This window comes from Cervus elaphus, chromosome 20 (assembly GCF_910594005.1).
Source record: "Cervus elaphus chromosome 20, mCerEla1.1, whole genome shotgun sequence".
Classification (NCBI taxonomy): domain Eukaryota; kingdom Metazoa; phylum Chordata; class Mammalia; order Artiodactyla; family Cervidae; genus Cervus; species Cervus elaphus.
Window position 1 is genome coordinate 81,662,685 of NC_057834.1, and position 14,706 is coordinate 81,677,390.

At 37.9% G+C, this 14,706-nt stretch overlaps 1 protein-coding gene and 1 non-coding gene across 2 annotated transcripts in view; both read right to left on the reverse strand.

Annotated features, from left to right (window-relative positions):
• Positions 1-14,706, reverse strand: part of SPATA1 (spermatogenesis associated 1) — a 61,863-nt gene that overhangs the window by 9,019 nt on the left and 38,138 nt on the right. Inside the window, 4 exon segments of the mRNA XM_043878017.1 lie at positions 116-143; positions 145-203; positions 5,568-5,666; positions 8,780-8,958. Of these exon segments, the coding sequence (XP_043733952.1) occupies positions 116-143; positions 145-203; positions 5,568-5,666; positions 8,780-8,958 (365 nt within the window).
• Positions 4,085-4,191, reverse strand: LOC122678430. The gene has a single exon (XR_006336104.1). It is a non-coding gene; the product is annotated as a U6 spliceosomal RNA (small nuclear RNA).

Below are 14,706 nucleotides of genomic sequence, written 5' to 3' on the forward strand. Positions count from 1 at the left end.
AATGCATATGGGATCTTAGTTCCTAGACCAGAGATTGAACCTGCACTCCCTGTAATGGAAGTGCGGAGTCTTAATCACTGGATCTTTGACCAATAAAAGTTTTAAATTAACATACCTAATTGAGATTGAAAAGTTGTATTAAGTTTCCTCTGTGCCAGTTCAGCTTTCATTGTGCGTAAATCTGAAATTGCTTGTTTTCTCATCTATAAAAAAGAATTGTCTTTCAAAAATGAACTTCCATCTTTTCTAAAATTACATAATTGTCATATAAATAAGGGTTTTTGAAATAGCTTTCATGTCTTCTCTCATTTGCCTTCAGTGCCTTTGTTTGCACTGGATTACTGTGGTAAATGTATACTTCATAAGTCCCTCTGAGAAAGCATGCTTATCTACTGCTAGGTATGCTACCAAATAATTTCACTTATTAGTATATAAACATGATAAAAATAAATGGTTCTAAAAAACTAGAGTGAGAAAGAATTTTATCTTTCATTTATTTCAGTATCTTCTCAATGTGTAAAGAAAATGGTAAAAGCAAAAAACCTCTGACTCCTAAAGAAATTACAAAAAAAACTTAATTTCCTGACCTTAGAAACCAAGGAAGTACTTAAGAAATATAATAGTGTGGTAAGCACTCTTTTAAGTGCATTAACCCCTTAGATTCTTCCAGAAATTTAATTGAAGCCATTACTGTTATTTCTCCTCATTTTACAGCTAAGGAAACTGAAATGCCTAGAAGTTAAGTAAATTGCTAAGGTATAAAACCAGAAAGTGGCACAGCCAGAATTCAAACTTAGACCATCTGCTACCAGAACTTGCCATTCTGAGTATTGTTTGTGGACCAGCAGCATCAGCATCACCTGGGAGTCTATTAGTGCTGAAGATTTTCAGGCTTCCCCCAGAGATCTGTTGAATCAGATCCTGCTAGTTTTAACAGGATCTCCAGGTGATGTAACATTGAACTTTGAGAAGCAGATTGTGCTATATTATTTGAATATGGTTGCAACAGTAAAAATAGGTTTTCTGCTCCTTAGATCTGTATCTTATATATAGATATATAAATTCTTATAATGTATCTTATAATGTCTACTATGTGACAGTTAGTCCCTATGGTTAATGTAGGATTTTCCCCCTGCAGCCTGTAAGCCGAAAATGTGGTTCTCTTTTTTTTTTTCCCCTTTATTTATTTATTTATTTTTTCAGTGGGTTTTGTCATACATTGACATGAATCAGCCATAGATTTACATGTATTCCCCATCCCGATCCCCCCTCCCACCTCCCTCTCCACCCGATTCCTCTGGGTCTTCCCAGTGCACCAGGCCCGAGCACTTGTCTCATGCATCCCACCTGGGCTGGTGATCTGTTTCACCATAGATAGTATACATGCTGTTCTTTTGAAACATCCCACCCTCACCTTCTCCCACAGAGTTCAAAAGTCTGTTCTGTACTTCTGTGTCTCTTTTTCTGTTTTGCATATAGGGTTGTCATTACCATCTTTCTAAATTCCATATATATGTGTTAGTATGCTGTAATGTTCTTTATCTTTCTGGCTTACTTCACTCTGTATAATGGGCTCCAGTTTCATCCATCTCATTAGAACTGGTTCAAATGAATTCTTTTTAACGGCTGAGTAATATTCCATGGTGTATATGTACCACGGCTTCCTTATCCATTCATCTGCTGATGGGCATCTAGGTTGCTTCCATGTCCTGGCTATTATAAACAGTGCTGCGATGAACATTGGGGTGCACGTGTTTCTTTCAGATCTGGTTTCCTCAGTGTGTATGCCCAGGAATGGGATTGCTGGGTCATATGGCAGTTCTATTTCCAGTTTTTTAAGAAATCTCCACACTGTTCTCCATAGCGGCTGTACTAGTTTGCATTCCCACCAACAGTGTAAGAGGGTTCCCTTTTCTCCACACCCTCTCCAGCATTTATTGCTTGTAGACTTTTGGATAGCAGCCATCCTGACTGGCATGTAATGGTACCTCATTGTGGTTTTGATTTGCATTTCTCTGATAATGAGTGATGTTGAGCATCTTTTCATGTGTTTGTTAGCCATCTGTATGTCTTCTTTGGAGAAATGTCTGTTTAGTTCTTTGGCCCATTTTTTGATTGGGTCATTTATTTTTCTGGAATTGAGCTGCAGGAGTTGCTTGTATATTTTTGAGATTAATCCTTTGTCTGTTGCTTCATTTGCTATTATTTTCTCCCAATCTGAGGGCTGTCTTTTCACCTTACTTATAGTTTCCTTTGTTGTGCAAAAGCTTTTAAGTTTCATTAGGTCCCATTTGTTTATTTTTGCTTTTATTTCCAATATTCTAGGAGGTGGGTCATAGAGGATCTTGCTGTGGTTTATGTCGGAGAGTGTTTTGCCTATGTTCTCCTCTAGGAATTTTATAGTTTCTGGTCTTACATTTAGATCTTTAATCCATTTTGAGTTTATTTTTGTGTATGGTGTTAGAAAGTGTTCTATTTTCATTCTTTTACAAGTGGTTGGCCAGCTTTCCCAGCACCACTTGTTAAAGAGGTTGTCTTTTTTCCATTGTATATCCTTGCCTCCTTTGTCACAGATAAGGTGTCCATAGGTTCGTGGATTTATCTCTGGGCTTTTCTATTCTGTTCCATTGATCTATATTTCTGTCTTTGTGCCAGTACAATACTGTCTTGATGACTGTGGCTTTGTAGTATAGTCTGAAGTCAGGCAGGTTGATTCCTCCAGTTCCATTCTTCTTTCTCAAGATTACTTTGGCTATTCGAGGTTTTTTGTATTTCCATACAAATTGTGAAATTATTTGTTCTAGTTCTGTGAAAAATACCGTTGGTAGCTTAATAGGGATTGCATTGAATCTATAGATTGCTTTGGGTAGAATAGCCATTTTGACAATATTGATTCTTCCAATCCATGAGCATGGTATGTTTCTCCATCTGTTTGTGTCCTCTTTGATTTCTTTCATCAGTGTTTTATAGTTTTCTATGTATAGGTCTTTTGTTTCTTTAGGTAGATATACTCTTAAGTATCTTATTCTTTTTGTTGCAATGGTGAATGGTATTGTTTCCTTAATTTCTCTTTCTGTTTTTTCATTGTTAGTATATAGGAATGCAAGGGATTTTTGTGTGTTAATTTTATATCCTGCAACTTTACTATATTCATTGATTAGCTCTAGTAATTTTCTGGTAGAGTCTTTAGGGTTTTCTATGTAGAGGATCATGTCATCTGCAAACAGCGAGAGTTTCACTTCTTCTTTTCCTATCTGGATTCCTTTTACTTCTTTTTCTGCTCTGATTGCTGTGGCCAAAACTTCCAACACTATGTTGAATAGTAGTGGTGAGAGTGGGCACCCTTGTCTTGTTCCTGATTTCAGGGGAAATGCTTTCAATTTTTCACCATTGAGGGTGATGCTTGCTGTGGGTTTGTCATATATAGCTTTTATTATGTTGAGGTATGTTCCTTCTATTCCTGCTTTCTGGAGAGTTTTAATCATAAATGGGTGTTGAATTTTGTCAAAGGCTTTCTCTGCATCTATTGAGATAATCATATGGTTTTTATCTTTCAATTTGTTAATGTGGTGTATTACATTGATTGATTTGTGGATATTAAAGAATCCTTGCATTCCTGGGATAAAGCCCACTTGGTCGTGGTGTATGATTTTTTTAATATGTTGTTGGATTCTGTTTGCTAGAATTTTGTTAAGGATTTTTGCATCTATGTTCATCAGTGATATAGGCCTGTAGTTTTTTTGTGGCATCTTTGTCTGGTTTTGGAATTTGGGTGATGGTGGCCTCATAGAATGAGTTTGGGAGTTTACCTTCCTCTGCAATTTTCTGGAAGAGTTTGAGTAAGATAGGTGTTAGCTCTTCTCTAAATTTTTGGTAGAATTCAGCTGTGAAACCATCTGGTCTTGGGCTTTTGTTTGCTGGAAGATTTTTGATTACAGTTTCGATTTCCTTGCTTGTGATGGGTCTGTTAAGATCTTCTATTTCTTCCTGGTTCAGTTTTGGAAGGTTATACTTTTCTAAGAATTTGTCCATTTCATCCAAGTTGTCCATTTTATTGGCACAGAGCTGCTGGTAGTAGTCTCTTAAAAATATGGAACGCTTCATGAATTTGCGTGTCATCCTTGTGCAGGGGCCATGCTAATCTTCTCTGTATCGTTCCAATTTTAGTATATGTGCTGCCAAAGTGAGCACTGTGGTTCTCTTTTTTTACATGTCTTTCCTGTTTTTTCACTATAATTCTAATTGGGGTCAAACCATTTATATGTAATATTTATAAGGCTAAAATACACAAAAAGTGGTAAGAACTAATGTGTATGCTTTCCAGAAGAAAATGGCATTGAGGAAGTTGTAATTGAAGGCCCTGGTGGGTCTTCTACCCATCCACCTATCCTTAAGTGGACAAGTTTTATGCTTGATTTCTCTCCTTTTTCTGGATACACAGGAGTTTTCATTCACTGAATGAACTATTTTGTTGAGTGTATACTGTATAAAAATGTCAAATAACTCCTTTTTTTTTGTTTAAAATTGTCCTTTACCTTTTTCCTTTCCTGTAGTTTTAAGCTTCTCAGTGCTGAGCCAGGGTTTAGTCTGGAGAATGCTGCTAGTGAAAAGAATCTAGAACAGTTCTGTCCAGTAGAGTAGCCACTTGTCACATGTAACTATTTAACCTGAAAGTAATTAAACTTAAATCTAAAATTCAATTCCTCAGTCACACAACAATCTATACATCACGTGTTCAACATCCTTATGTAGCTAGTGGCTACCTTATCAGAGAGTGCAGGTCTTAAACATTTCCACCATCACAGAAAGTTGCATTGGACAGTGCTAATTCTTGACAAGGGTCATTATTCTCTGTCATAAAGCTATTTCTGATAAAGAGGTGAATTGAGAGCACTCATATAACATTGTATATATATCTATGAAAATAACCAGAGTAAATGAGATAATTACCCAAGAGAGGAGAAAACGTTAAAATTAAATGGGAGCTCAGAGAGCTCAGTGGTTTGTCAGACTTAGGTATGAATGATGCTAATGTATGAAAATTACTTCTTTCAAAATATTTTTTGGAGACTCTGTACTGATTCACAGGCTTCCCTGATGGCTCAAGAGGTAAAGAATCTGCCTGCAATGTCTCCTGGTTCTGACAGGAGACATGGGTCTGATCCCTGGGTCATGAAGATCTGCTGGAGAAGGAAATGGCATTGCACTCCAGTATCCTTGCCTGGAAAATCCCATGGACAGAGGAGCCTGGTGAGCTACAGTCTATGGGATCACAAAGAGTCAGCAGACAGGACTGAGCACATGATGGATGGATGGGATACTGATTCACAAGGTTCTTTTACTTTATTTCTTAGTGTAATTTTACTAAGTTTTGCTTTGGCCTTGTTAGGAATCTTTTCACAGGATTTCACTATTATTCTTGTACTTTTTTCCTTCATGCTTTTGTTAAGGTAACAATTTTAAGACAGTCCTTACTGCCTTTACACTATTGACAAGCAAAGTTAAAACACCAAAGTAGTTTATTTCAAGATAAATGTTACAGTCTTATTAGGGGAAATTCAAAGTACCTTAATTTCTATTATGAGTTTCATTTTGTCAGTATCCAGTTTTCTCTTAAGTTGATCAATAGCATGTTGTACTTCAGTGATCTGGATGATAAGGTAATTCTGTATGGGACATATAAAGATGCCTGTTTAGTATAACATCTACCTTTCTTTGTCAATATAAACAACAAAAAGATACCAAATTTCAAAAGAGCATATCATGAAAATAACCTATTCCATAAAATATGCTTGTTGCTTTGCAGTAAATTATCCAGTTGTTTAAATTATTGAGTTGTTAATTTCTTATGCTTTAGGGACCACTTTCCTTTATGCTCTACTACCATTTTCATGTATTATAAAAATAAATAGGTATTTGTAAAATTTACCTTTAAATTAGCACCATAGAATCCAACAACTATTGCTATAAGATGAATATACTAGGTTTAAGATACTAGTTTAAGCAAGACTTCAGAAATTGGCATAATGGTTTATCAGTGGAATCATAATAGAATTGCATTAAAATATTTAATAATGAAATACTGTATTTTATAAGAAAATCTGTTTAATATGAGAAAACCTATTTTAGTTAAGTAAAGGTTACTTAAGTAACCTTTTGGTTACTTTTGTTCAGAAAAGTTTGTGAGTTGTTATTGTTCATTCTTCAGTTGTTAGTTGTGTCTGATTCTTTATTACCCCATGGGCTGTAGCATGCCAGGCTTCCCTGTCCTTCACCATCTCCTGGAGCTTGCTCAAACTCATGTCCATTAAGTCGGTGATGCCATTCGACCATTTTGTCCTCTGTCGTCCCCATCTCCTGCTGTCAATCTTTCCTAGCATAAGGGTCTTTTCCAGTGAGTAGGCTCTTCCCATCAGGTGGCCAAAGCATTGGAGCTTCAGCTTCATCAACAGTCCTTCCAATGAATATTCAGGATTGATTTCCTTTTGGATGGACTGATATGATCTCCTTGCAGTCCAAGGGACTCTCAAGAATCTTCTCCAACATGACAGTTCAGAAGCATCAATTCTTTGGCACCCAGCCTTCTTCATGGTCCAACTCTCACGTCCATACATGGCTACTGGAAAAACCATGAGATGGTTTTGTCATTAAGTCATGTCCAAGTCTTGCAATCCCATGGACTGTAGCCTGCCAGGCTCCTCTGTCCATGGGATTCTCCAGGCAAGAATACTAGACTGGGTTGCCATTTCCTTCCGCAGGGGATCTTCCTGACACAAGAATTGAACCCAGGTCTTCTGTGTCACAGGTAGATTCTTCACCAACTGAGCTATGAGGGAAACACCATATCTCTGATTATATGGACCTTTGTTGGCAAAGTAATGTCTCTGCTTTTAAATATGCTCTATAGGTTTGTCATAGCTTTTCTTCCAAGGAGCAAGTGTTTTTAATTTCATGGCTGCAGTCATAGTCTGCAGTGATTTTGGAGCCCAAGAAAATAAAGGCTGTCACTGTTTCCATTGTTTCCCCATCTATTTGCCATGAGGTGATGGGATTGGATGCCATGAACTTAGTTTTCTTAATGTTGAGTTTTAAGCCAGCTTTTTCCCTCTCCTTTTTCACCTTCATCAAAAGGTTCTTTAGTTCCCCTTTGCTTTCTGCCACAAGGGTGGTGTCATCTGCATATCTGAGGTTATTGATATTTCTCCCAGCAACCTTGATTCCAGCTTGTGTTTCATCCAGCCTGGCATTTTGCATGTCATCTGCATATAAGTTAAATAAGCAGGGTGACCGTATACAGCCTTGACGTACCCCTTTCCCAATTTGGAACCAGTCCTTTGTTTGGTTCTAACTTGCTTCTTGACCTGCATACAGATTTCTCAGGAGGCAGGTCAGGTGGTCTGGTATTCCCTTCTTTTTAAGAATTTTCCACTTTGCTGTGATCCACAGAGTCAAAAGCTTTGCCATAGTCAAAGAAGCAGAAGTAGATGTTTTCCTGTAACTCTCTCGCTTTTTCTCTGATCCAGTGGATGTTGGCAATTTGATCTCTGGTTCCTCTGCCTTTTCTAAATCCAGCTTGAACTGGATTTTCAAACTGGATTTTCTGGAAGTTCTCAGTTCACATACTGTTGAAGCCTAGCTTGGAGAATTATGAACATTACTTTGCTAGTGTGTGAGATGAGTGCAGTTGTGCAGTAGTTTGAGCATTCTTTGGCATTGCCTTTCTTTGGGATTGGAATGAAAACTGACCTTTTCCAGTCCTGTGGCCACTGCTGACTTTTCCAAATTTGCTGGCATATTGAGTGCAGCACTTTCACAGCATCATCCTTTAGGATTTGAAATAGCTCAACTGGAGTTCCATCACCTCCTCCACTAGCTTTGTTCATAGTGATGCTTCCTAAGGCCCACTTGACTTCTTACTCCAGGATGTCTGGCTCTAGGTGAATGATCACACCATCGTGATTATCTGGGTCATGAAGATCTTTTTTGTATAGTTCGGTGGATTCTTGCTACCTCTTCTTAATATCTTTTGCTTCTGTTGGGTCCATACCATTTCTGTCCTTTATTGTGCCCACCTTTGCATGAAATGTTCCCTTGGTATCTCTAATTTTCTTGAAGAGATCCCTAGTGTTTCCCATCCTATTGTTTTCCTCTTATTTCTTTGCAATGATCACTGAGGAAGGCTTTCTTATCTCTCCTTGCTATTCTTTGTGAGGTGTAACTGTCTGCAAAGAAATAATTTAAGTTGCTTTCATGAAAAGGACATTATCATATATTGAACTGGAGAAAACAGTAAGATAAAAAGATTCAATGATGCTTAAAAATAGTATCAGCTAATACGGAGAAACCTTTATTTAAAACTATTTGGATTTTACATTAAATTGACCTAAAATGGTAAACTTTTACTCATAGAAACAGAGTAGATTGGTGGTTGGCAAAATGGGAGGTGGGGTTTGGGAGAAATGGGTGACAGTGGTCAAAAGTTACAAACTTGTAGATATAAGATCTACAAGTTCTAGGGATGTAATATACAGCAAGGGGCTTTCCTGGTGGCTCAGACAGTATAGAATCTGCCTGCAGTGCAGGAGACCTGGGTTCGATTCCTGGGTTGGGAAGACCCCTGGGAGAAGGGAATGGCAACCCACTCCAGTATTCTTGCCTGGAGAATCCCCATGGACAGAGGAGCCTGGCAGGCTATAGTCCATAGGGTTGCAAAGAATCAGGCACGACTGAAGTGACTTAGCATGCACACACAACAGAATGTGAACATATTTAATAGTACCTTAGAGTCTGTGATGTTTGCAAGATTCTTTGGTCTCATCTTGATCTCCCTGGCTTCAAGTTGCATGAGCAATTTTTTATAGTAAAGTTCCAAATCTTCTCGAAGTTTTGTTAAAACTTCTTCCAATGATGCTGTAACTTTCTTTGTTTCAAAGCACTTTTTTTTCCAAACACTGCAGGCTTAAAAAAAAAAAAAAAACCACCACCAACAAAAATGCAAATGCTATAGTTTGATTAAATTTTTCAATCTGGAAAGGACCCTGGAGTTAATTCAAACCATTCCTCTCTCATATGCTGAGAAAATTAGAGTTAAGAGCAAAATGTTTATTGAATAAAAGACCTACAAATATAGTAAAATGCTCTTAAATCCAGGAACCAAAATCAAGCTCTTCAAGCTTGTACTTTTTTAATAAAATCTTTCTTCAAAATACTACCTATAACAAGATGTGTATATTTTTATTTTGATTACTTTTATCCATAATCTGATTTGAATTCAGCATTTATATAATTGAAAATATTAAAAAAAGCCCAAATATATATTTTCAGATTTTCCTTATTTTTCAGCCCCAAAATGACTTGTTTTGTGAAATCAATTGATTCTAATTTATCATTTATCAAAATTATTCCCAGTATATCCCCAAACTTCTGTAGGGCAGAATTTCTTAAACATGACTTCTGGTTGAGAAAATTAGAAATTAAACTCTGCCAGTTTAAGAAATCACTTTAATGAGATTCTAAATATAAACTTATTTGGAACACAAACTGCATGCTAGTATACCAGAATATGCTTATATTTCCTTTTTTAAGATTATCATGAAAACACCTTAAAATTCTACATTATAAGGTGATTTAATTAAAAATAAAAAACTACGTGGAACTTTAACTCAAGATTTTAATGATTTATCTCAGCCCTATATCTAACCCCACAGCAAGTTCTACTGGTACCACTCCCAAAATCCTTTGCGCATCTCACACATTCTCCCTTCTTCAGTGCTGCATTGCTAGGCAATCCACTATCATCTTTTGAAAGATGTATTATCTTTCTAATGGCCTCTCTGCTTCCATTTTTGCCCCTCTACAGGCTATTCCATCTTTCTAAAACATCTTTAAAATACTTTAAAAATCACAAAAATCAAATAAAGGTTAAAAATCCTCTGATGTCTTCCCATGTTACTTGTAACAAAATCCAACTTCTGGAACTGGCCTATCTGTTCCTTGCTGACCTTTTGATTTTCTCCCTCTACATTTTTTCTTACTGATCACACTCCAGCCACACTGGTCTTGGTTCAGGTCCTTAATTCTGAAAGTTTATTTCTATTTCTATATCTTGACTTTTGGTGTCCCTCCTGTTTGGACTCTTTTCCCCCTATCTTTTTACATGCTTGTTGTTTAGCTGCCAAGTCATGTCCAACTCTTTTTGCGATCCCATGGACTGTAGGCCACCAGGCTCCTCTGTCCATGGGATTTCCCGGGCAAGAATACTGGAGTGGATTGGGTTGCCATTTTCTTCTCCAGGAGATCTTCCCAACCCAAGAATTGACCTGTGTCTCCTGCATTGGCAGGTGGATTCTTTACCACTGAGCCATCAGGGAAGCTCCTTCACATGTGTATCATTTTATTAATCAAACTTTAATGATATCTCCTCAGAGAAGCCTTTTGAAAAGTCGAGCTAAACTGTCTCTCCTGCCCCACTACTCTTTACTGTTCTCTTCTAATTAACTTTTTAGCTCTCATCAGTAGCTGATATTATCTTACTTATTTGTTTATTGTCTGTATCCTCCAATTAGAGGCAACCCCTTGAGGGCAGGGACATGTTTGTCTTGTTTACTGCTATATCCTCAGCATTTAAAACAATGCTGAGAACCGAGGTGCATAGTAGGCTCAATCAAAATATTTGATGGCTGTTTCAACATTTTATCTTGAAATGTTTCCTGTTGAAATAGAAAGTAAGTGATAATTCTCATTTTATAAATAGATAGAGTGAGGCACAAAGAGGAGAAATAACTTGTGTAAGTAAAAGATTATTCTGGTATCAGGTCCTGGTCCTGTGATTTCTAATTCATTGCTCAAATCTGTCTGATAAAATTGTTCTTTTATCACTATAACATAGCCAAATCGTTGCCACCTCTTCTGGGGTAACGCTTTAATATTATGAGGTAAAACACTGAGAAATACCTCCTGACATTGTCTGTAACCTCCAGTCAGATCTAGTACTAGAGCAATAATTTTGCTGTAAACTGAGAGATTCACGGGATTAGCTCTGATACACAAAGCACCTGAAGAACTATGAACAGAGGTTTGTTCATACTGTACAGGAGGCAGTGATCGAAACCATCCCCAAGAAAAAGTAAGGCAAGATGGTTGTCTGAGGAGGTCTTACAAACAGCTGAGAAGAGAAGAGAAGGGAAAGGCAAAGGAGAAAAGGAAAGATATATCCATCTGAATGCAGAGTTTCAAAGAATAGCAAAGAGAGATAAGAAAGTCTTCCTAAGTGATCAATGCAAAGAAATAGAAGAAAACAATAGAATGGGAAAGACTAGAGATCTCTTCAAGAAAATTAGAGACACCAAGGGAACATTTCATGCAAAGATGGGCACAATAAAGGAAAGAAACAGTGTGGACCTAAAAGAAGCAGAAGATATTAAGAAGAGATGGCAAGAATACACAGAAGAACTATACAAAAAAGATCTTCATGACCCAGATAACCATGATGGTGTGATCACTCACCGAGAGTCATACAGCAAATTCCCATTGGCTATCTATTTTACATATGGTAATGTAAGTTTCCATGTTACTCTCTCCATACATCTCACCCCCTTCTCCCCTCTCCCCGTGTCCATAGGTTCATTGCTGCCCTGTAAATAAATTCTTCAGAACCATTTTTATAGATTCCGTATATGTGCGTTAGAATATAATATTTATCTTTCTGACTCATTTCACTCTGTATAATAGGTTCTAGGTTCATCTACCTCATCAAAACTGACTCAAATGTGTTCCTTTTTATGACCGAGTAGTATTCCATTGTGTATATGTACCACAACTTCTTTATCCATCCATCTGTTGATGGGCATCAAGGTTGCTTTGGTGTTCTAGCTATTGTAAATAGTGCTGCAGTGAACAATGGGATACATGTGTCTTTTTCAACCCCGGTTTCCTCAGGGCATATGCCTAGGAGTGGGATTGCTGGGTCATATGGTGGTTTTATTCCTAGTTTTGGAAGGAATCTCCATACCGTCTTCACAGTGACTGTATCAATCTATATTTCCACCAACAGTGCAAGAGCATTAAAAATTCAATTATTTTTAAAAACTGACATTTATTTATTCATTTTAACAGTCATGTATTAAATAAGTATTTATTAAGTGCCTACTGAACTTAGTCACTGCTCTAGGGGCTGGGGAGTTAGTAATAAGCCAACATAATCTTGTCCCTGCCCTCAAAGTGTTTGTGGTCCAGTGGAGGGAAGATGATCAGGTTAAGCAGTAGTGATACATCCTGATAACTGCTATGATAAAGGAATTACAGATTCTATGCATGGGAGTACAGATGAAAAACACCTAAATTAAATGGAAGCGACCAAGAAAGGCTTCCAGGAAAAGTGGTAGATGTACTGGAATCTGAGCTTCCCTGGTGGCTCAGTCAGTAAAGAATTTGCCATTTGATCCTTGGGTCAGGAAGATCCCCTGGAGAAGGAAATTGCAACCCACTCCAATGTTCTTACTGGAACAATCCCATGGACAGCGGAGCCTGCCAGGCTACAGTTTATGAGGTCACAAGAGTCAGACACGACTTAGAAGCTAAACCACCACCCACCATACTAGAATCTGAAGTGTGCCTCCTCTTGGCTCCAGGCCTTCAGTCTTTTCCCTCGGCCATCTAAATCTTATCTTCTTCTACTCCTTTCTTCAGAGTTCCTGGTTATTTCCTACTAATCATTCAATCTCAGCTTAGATATCATTCTCAAAGCCTTCTTTGAGTCCCTTAGTCTCCCCTAGATGCTCAATTTTTTTGGTATAAGTATCTGTCTGCTTTGCTAAATTGAATGAATGGGTGAATGAATGAGAGAAATGAGGTAAGAAAAATAGTTTCCTTGCAATAATTAGAAACAGTGTTGTTAGAACTTGTAGAAATGAAAAAATGGGAAAGGGTGGAGGAAGCATAGGATAATGATTTGAGAGATGTTAAATAGTTCAAGAGGCTTACATTTTGGGTTGTATTAGAAGATAAAAAGGGTAAAAGGTATATATGGAATTAATTGCCTTTCAGTTCAGTTCAGTCACTCAGTCATGTCCGAATGTTTGTCACCCCATGAACTGCAGCATGTCAGGCTTCCCTGTCAACTCCTGGAGCTTGCTCAAACTCATGTCCATCGAATTGGTGATGCCATCCAACCATCTCATCCTCTGTTGTCCCCTTCTCCTGCCTTCAATCTTTCCCAGCATCAGGGTCTTTTCCAATGAGTCAGTTCTTCCCATCAGGTGGCCAAAGTATTGGAGCTTCAGCTTTAGCATCAGTCCTTCCAATGAATGTTCAGGATTGACTTCCTTTAGCATTGACTGGTTGGATCTCCTTGCAGTCCAAGGGACTCTCAAGAATCTTCTCCAACACCACAGTTCAAAAGCACCAATTCTTCAGTGCTCAGCTTTCTTTATAGTCCAACTGTCAAATCCATACATGACTACTGGAAAAACCATAGCTTTGACTAGATGGACCTTTGGCAAGGTAATTACCAAAGTAATTATCTTGGCAAAGTAATGTCTCTGCTTTTTAATATGCTGTCTAGGTTGGACATAGCTTTTCTTCCAAGGAGCAAGCATCTTTTATTTTTTTTCATTTATTTTTATTAGTTGGAGGCTAATTACTTTACAATATTGTAGTGGTTTTTGCCATACATTGACATGAATCAGCCATGGATTTACATGTGTTCCCCATCCTGAACCCCCCTTCCACCTCCCTCCCCATCTCATCCCTCTGGGTCATCCCAGCGCACCAGCCCTGAGCACTTGTCTCATGCATCCAACCTGGACTGGCGATCTGTTTCACACTTGATAATATACATGTTTTGATGCTATTCTCTCAGATCATCCCACCCTCGCCTTCTCGCATAGAGTCCAAAAGTCTGTTCTATATATCTGTGTCTCTTTTTCTGTCTTGCATAAAGGGTTATTGTTACCATCTTTCTAAATTCCATATATATGCGATAGTATACTGTATTGGTGTTTATCTTTCTGGCTTACTTCACTCTGTATAATGGGCTCCAGTTTCATCCATCTCATTAGAACTGATTCAAATGAATTCTTTTTAATGGCTGAGTAATATTGCATTGTGTATATGTACCATAGCTTCCTTATCCATTCGTCTGCTGATGGGCATCTAGGTTGCTTCCATGTCCTGGCTATTATAAACAGTGCTGTGATGAACATTGGGGTACATGTGTCTCTTTCAATTCTGGTTTCCTTGGTGTGTATGCCCAGGAGTGGGATTGCTAGGTCATATCACAGTTCTATTTCCAGTTTTATAAGGAAATCTCCACACTGTTCTCCATAGCGGCTGTACTAGTCTGCATTCCCACCAACAGGGTAAGAGGGTTGCCTTTTCTCCACACCCTCTCCAGCATTTATTGTTTGTAGACTTTTGGATAGCAGCCATTCTGACTGGCATGTAATGGTACTTCATTGTGGTTTTGATTTGCATTTCTCTGATAATGAGTGATGTTGAGCATCTTTTCATGTGTTTGTTAGCCATCTGTATGTCTTCTTTGGAGAAATGTCTGTTTAGTTCTTTGGCCCATTTTTTGATTGGGTCATTTATTTTTCTGGAATTGAGCTGCAGGAGTTGCTTGTATATTTTTGAGATTAATCCTTTGTCTGTTTCTTCATTTGCTATTATTTTCTCCCAATCTGAGGGCTGTCTTTTCACCTTGCTTAT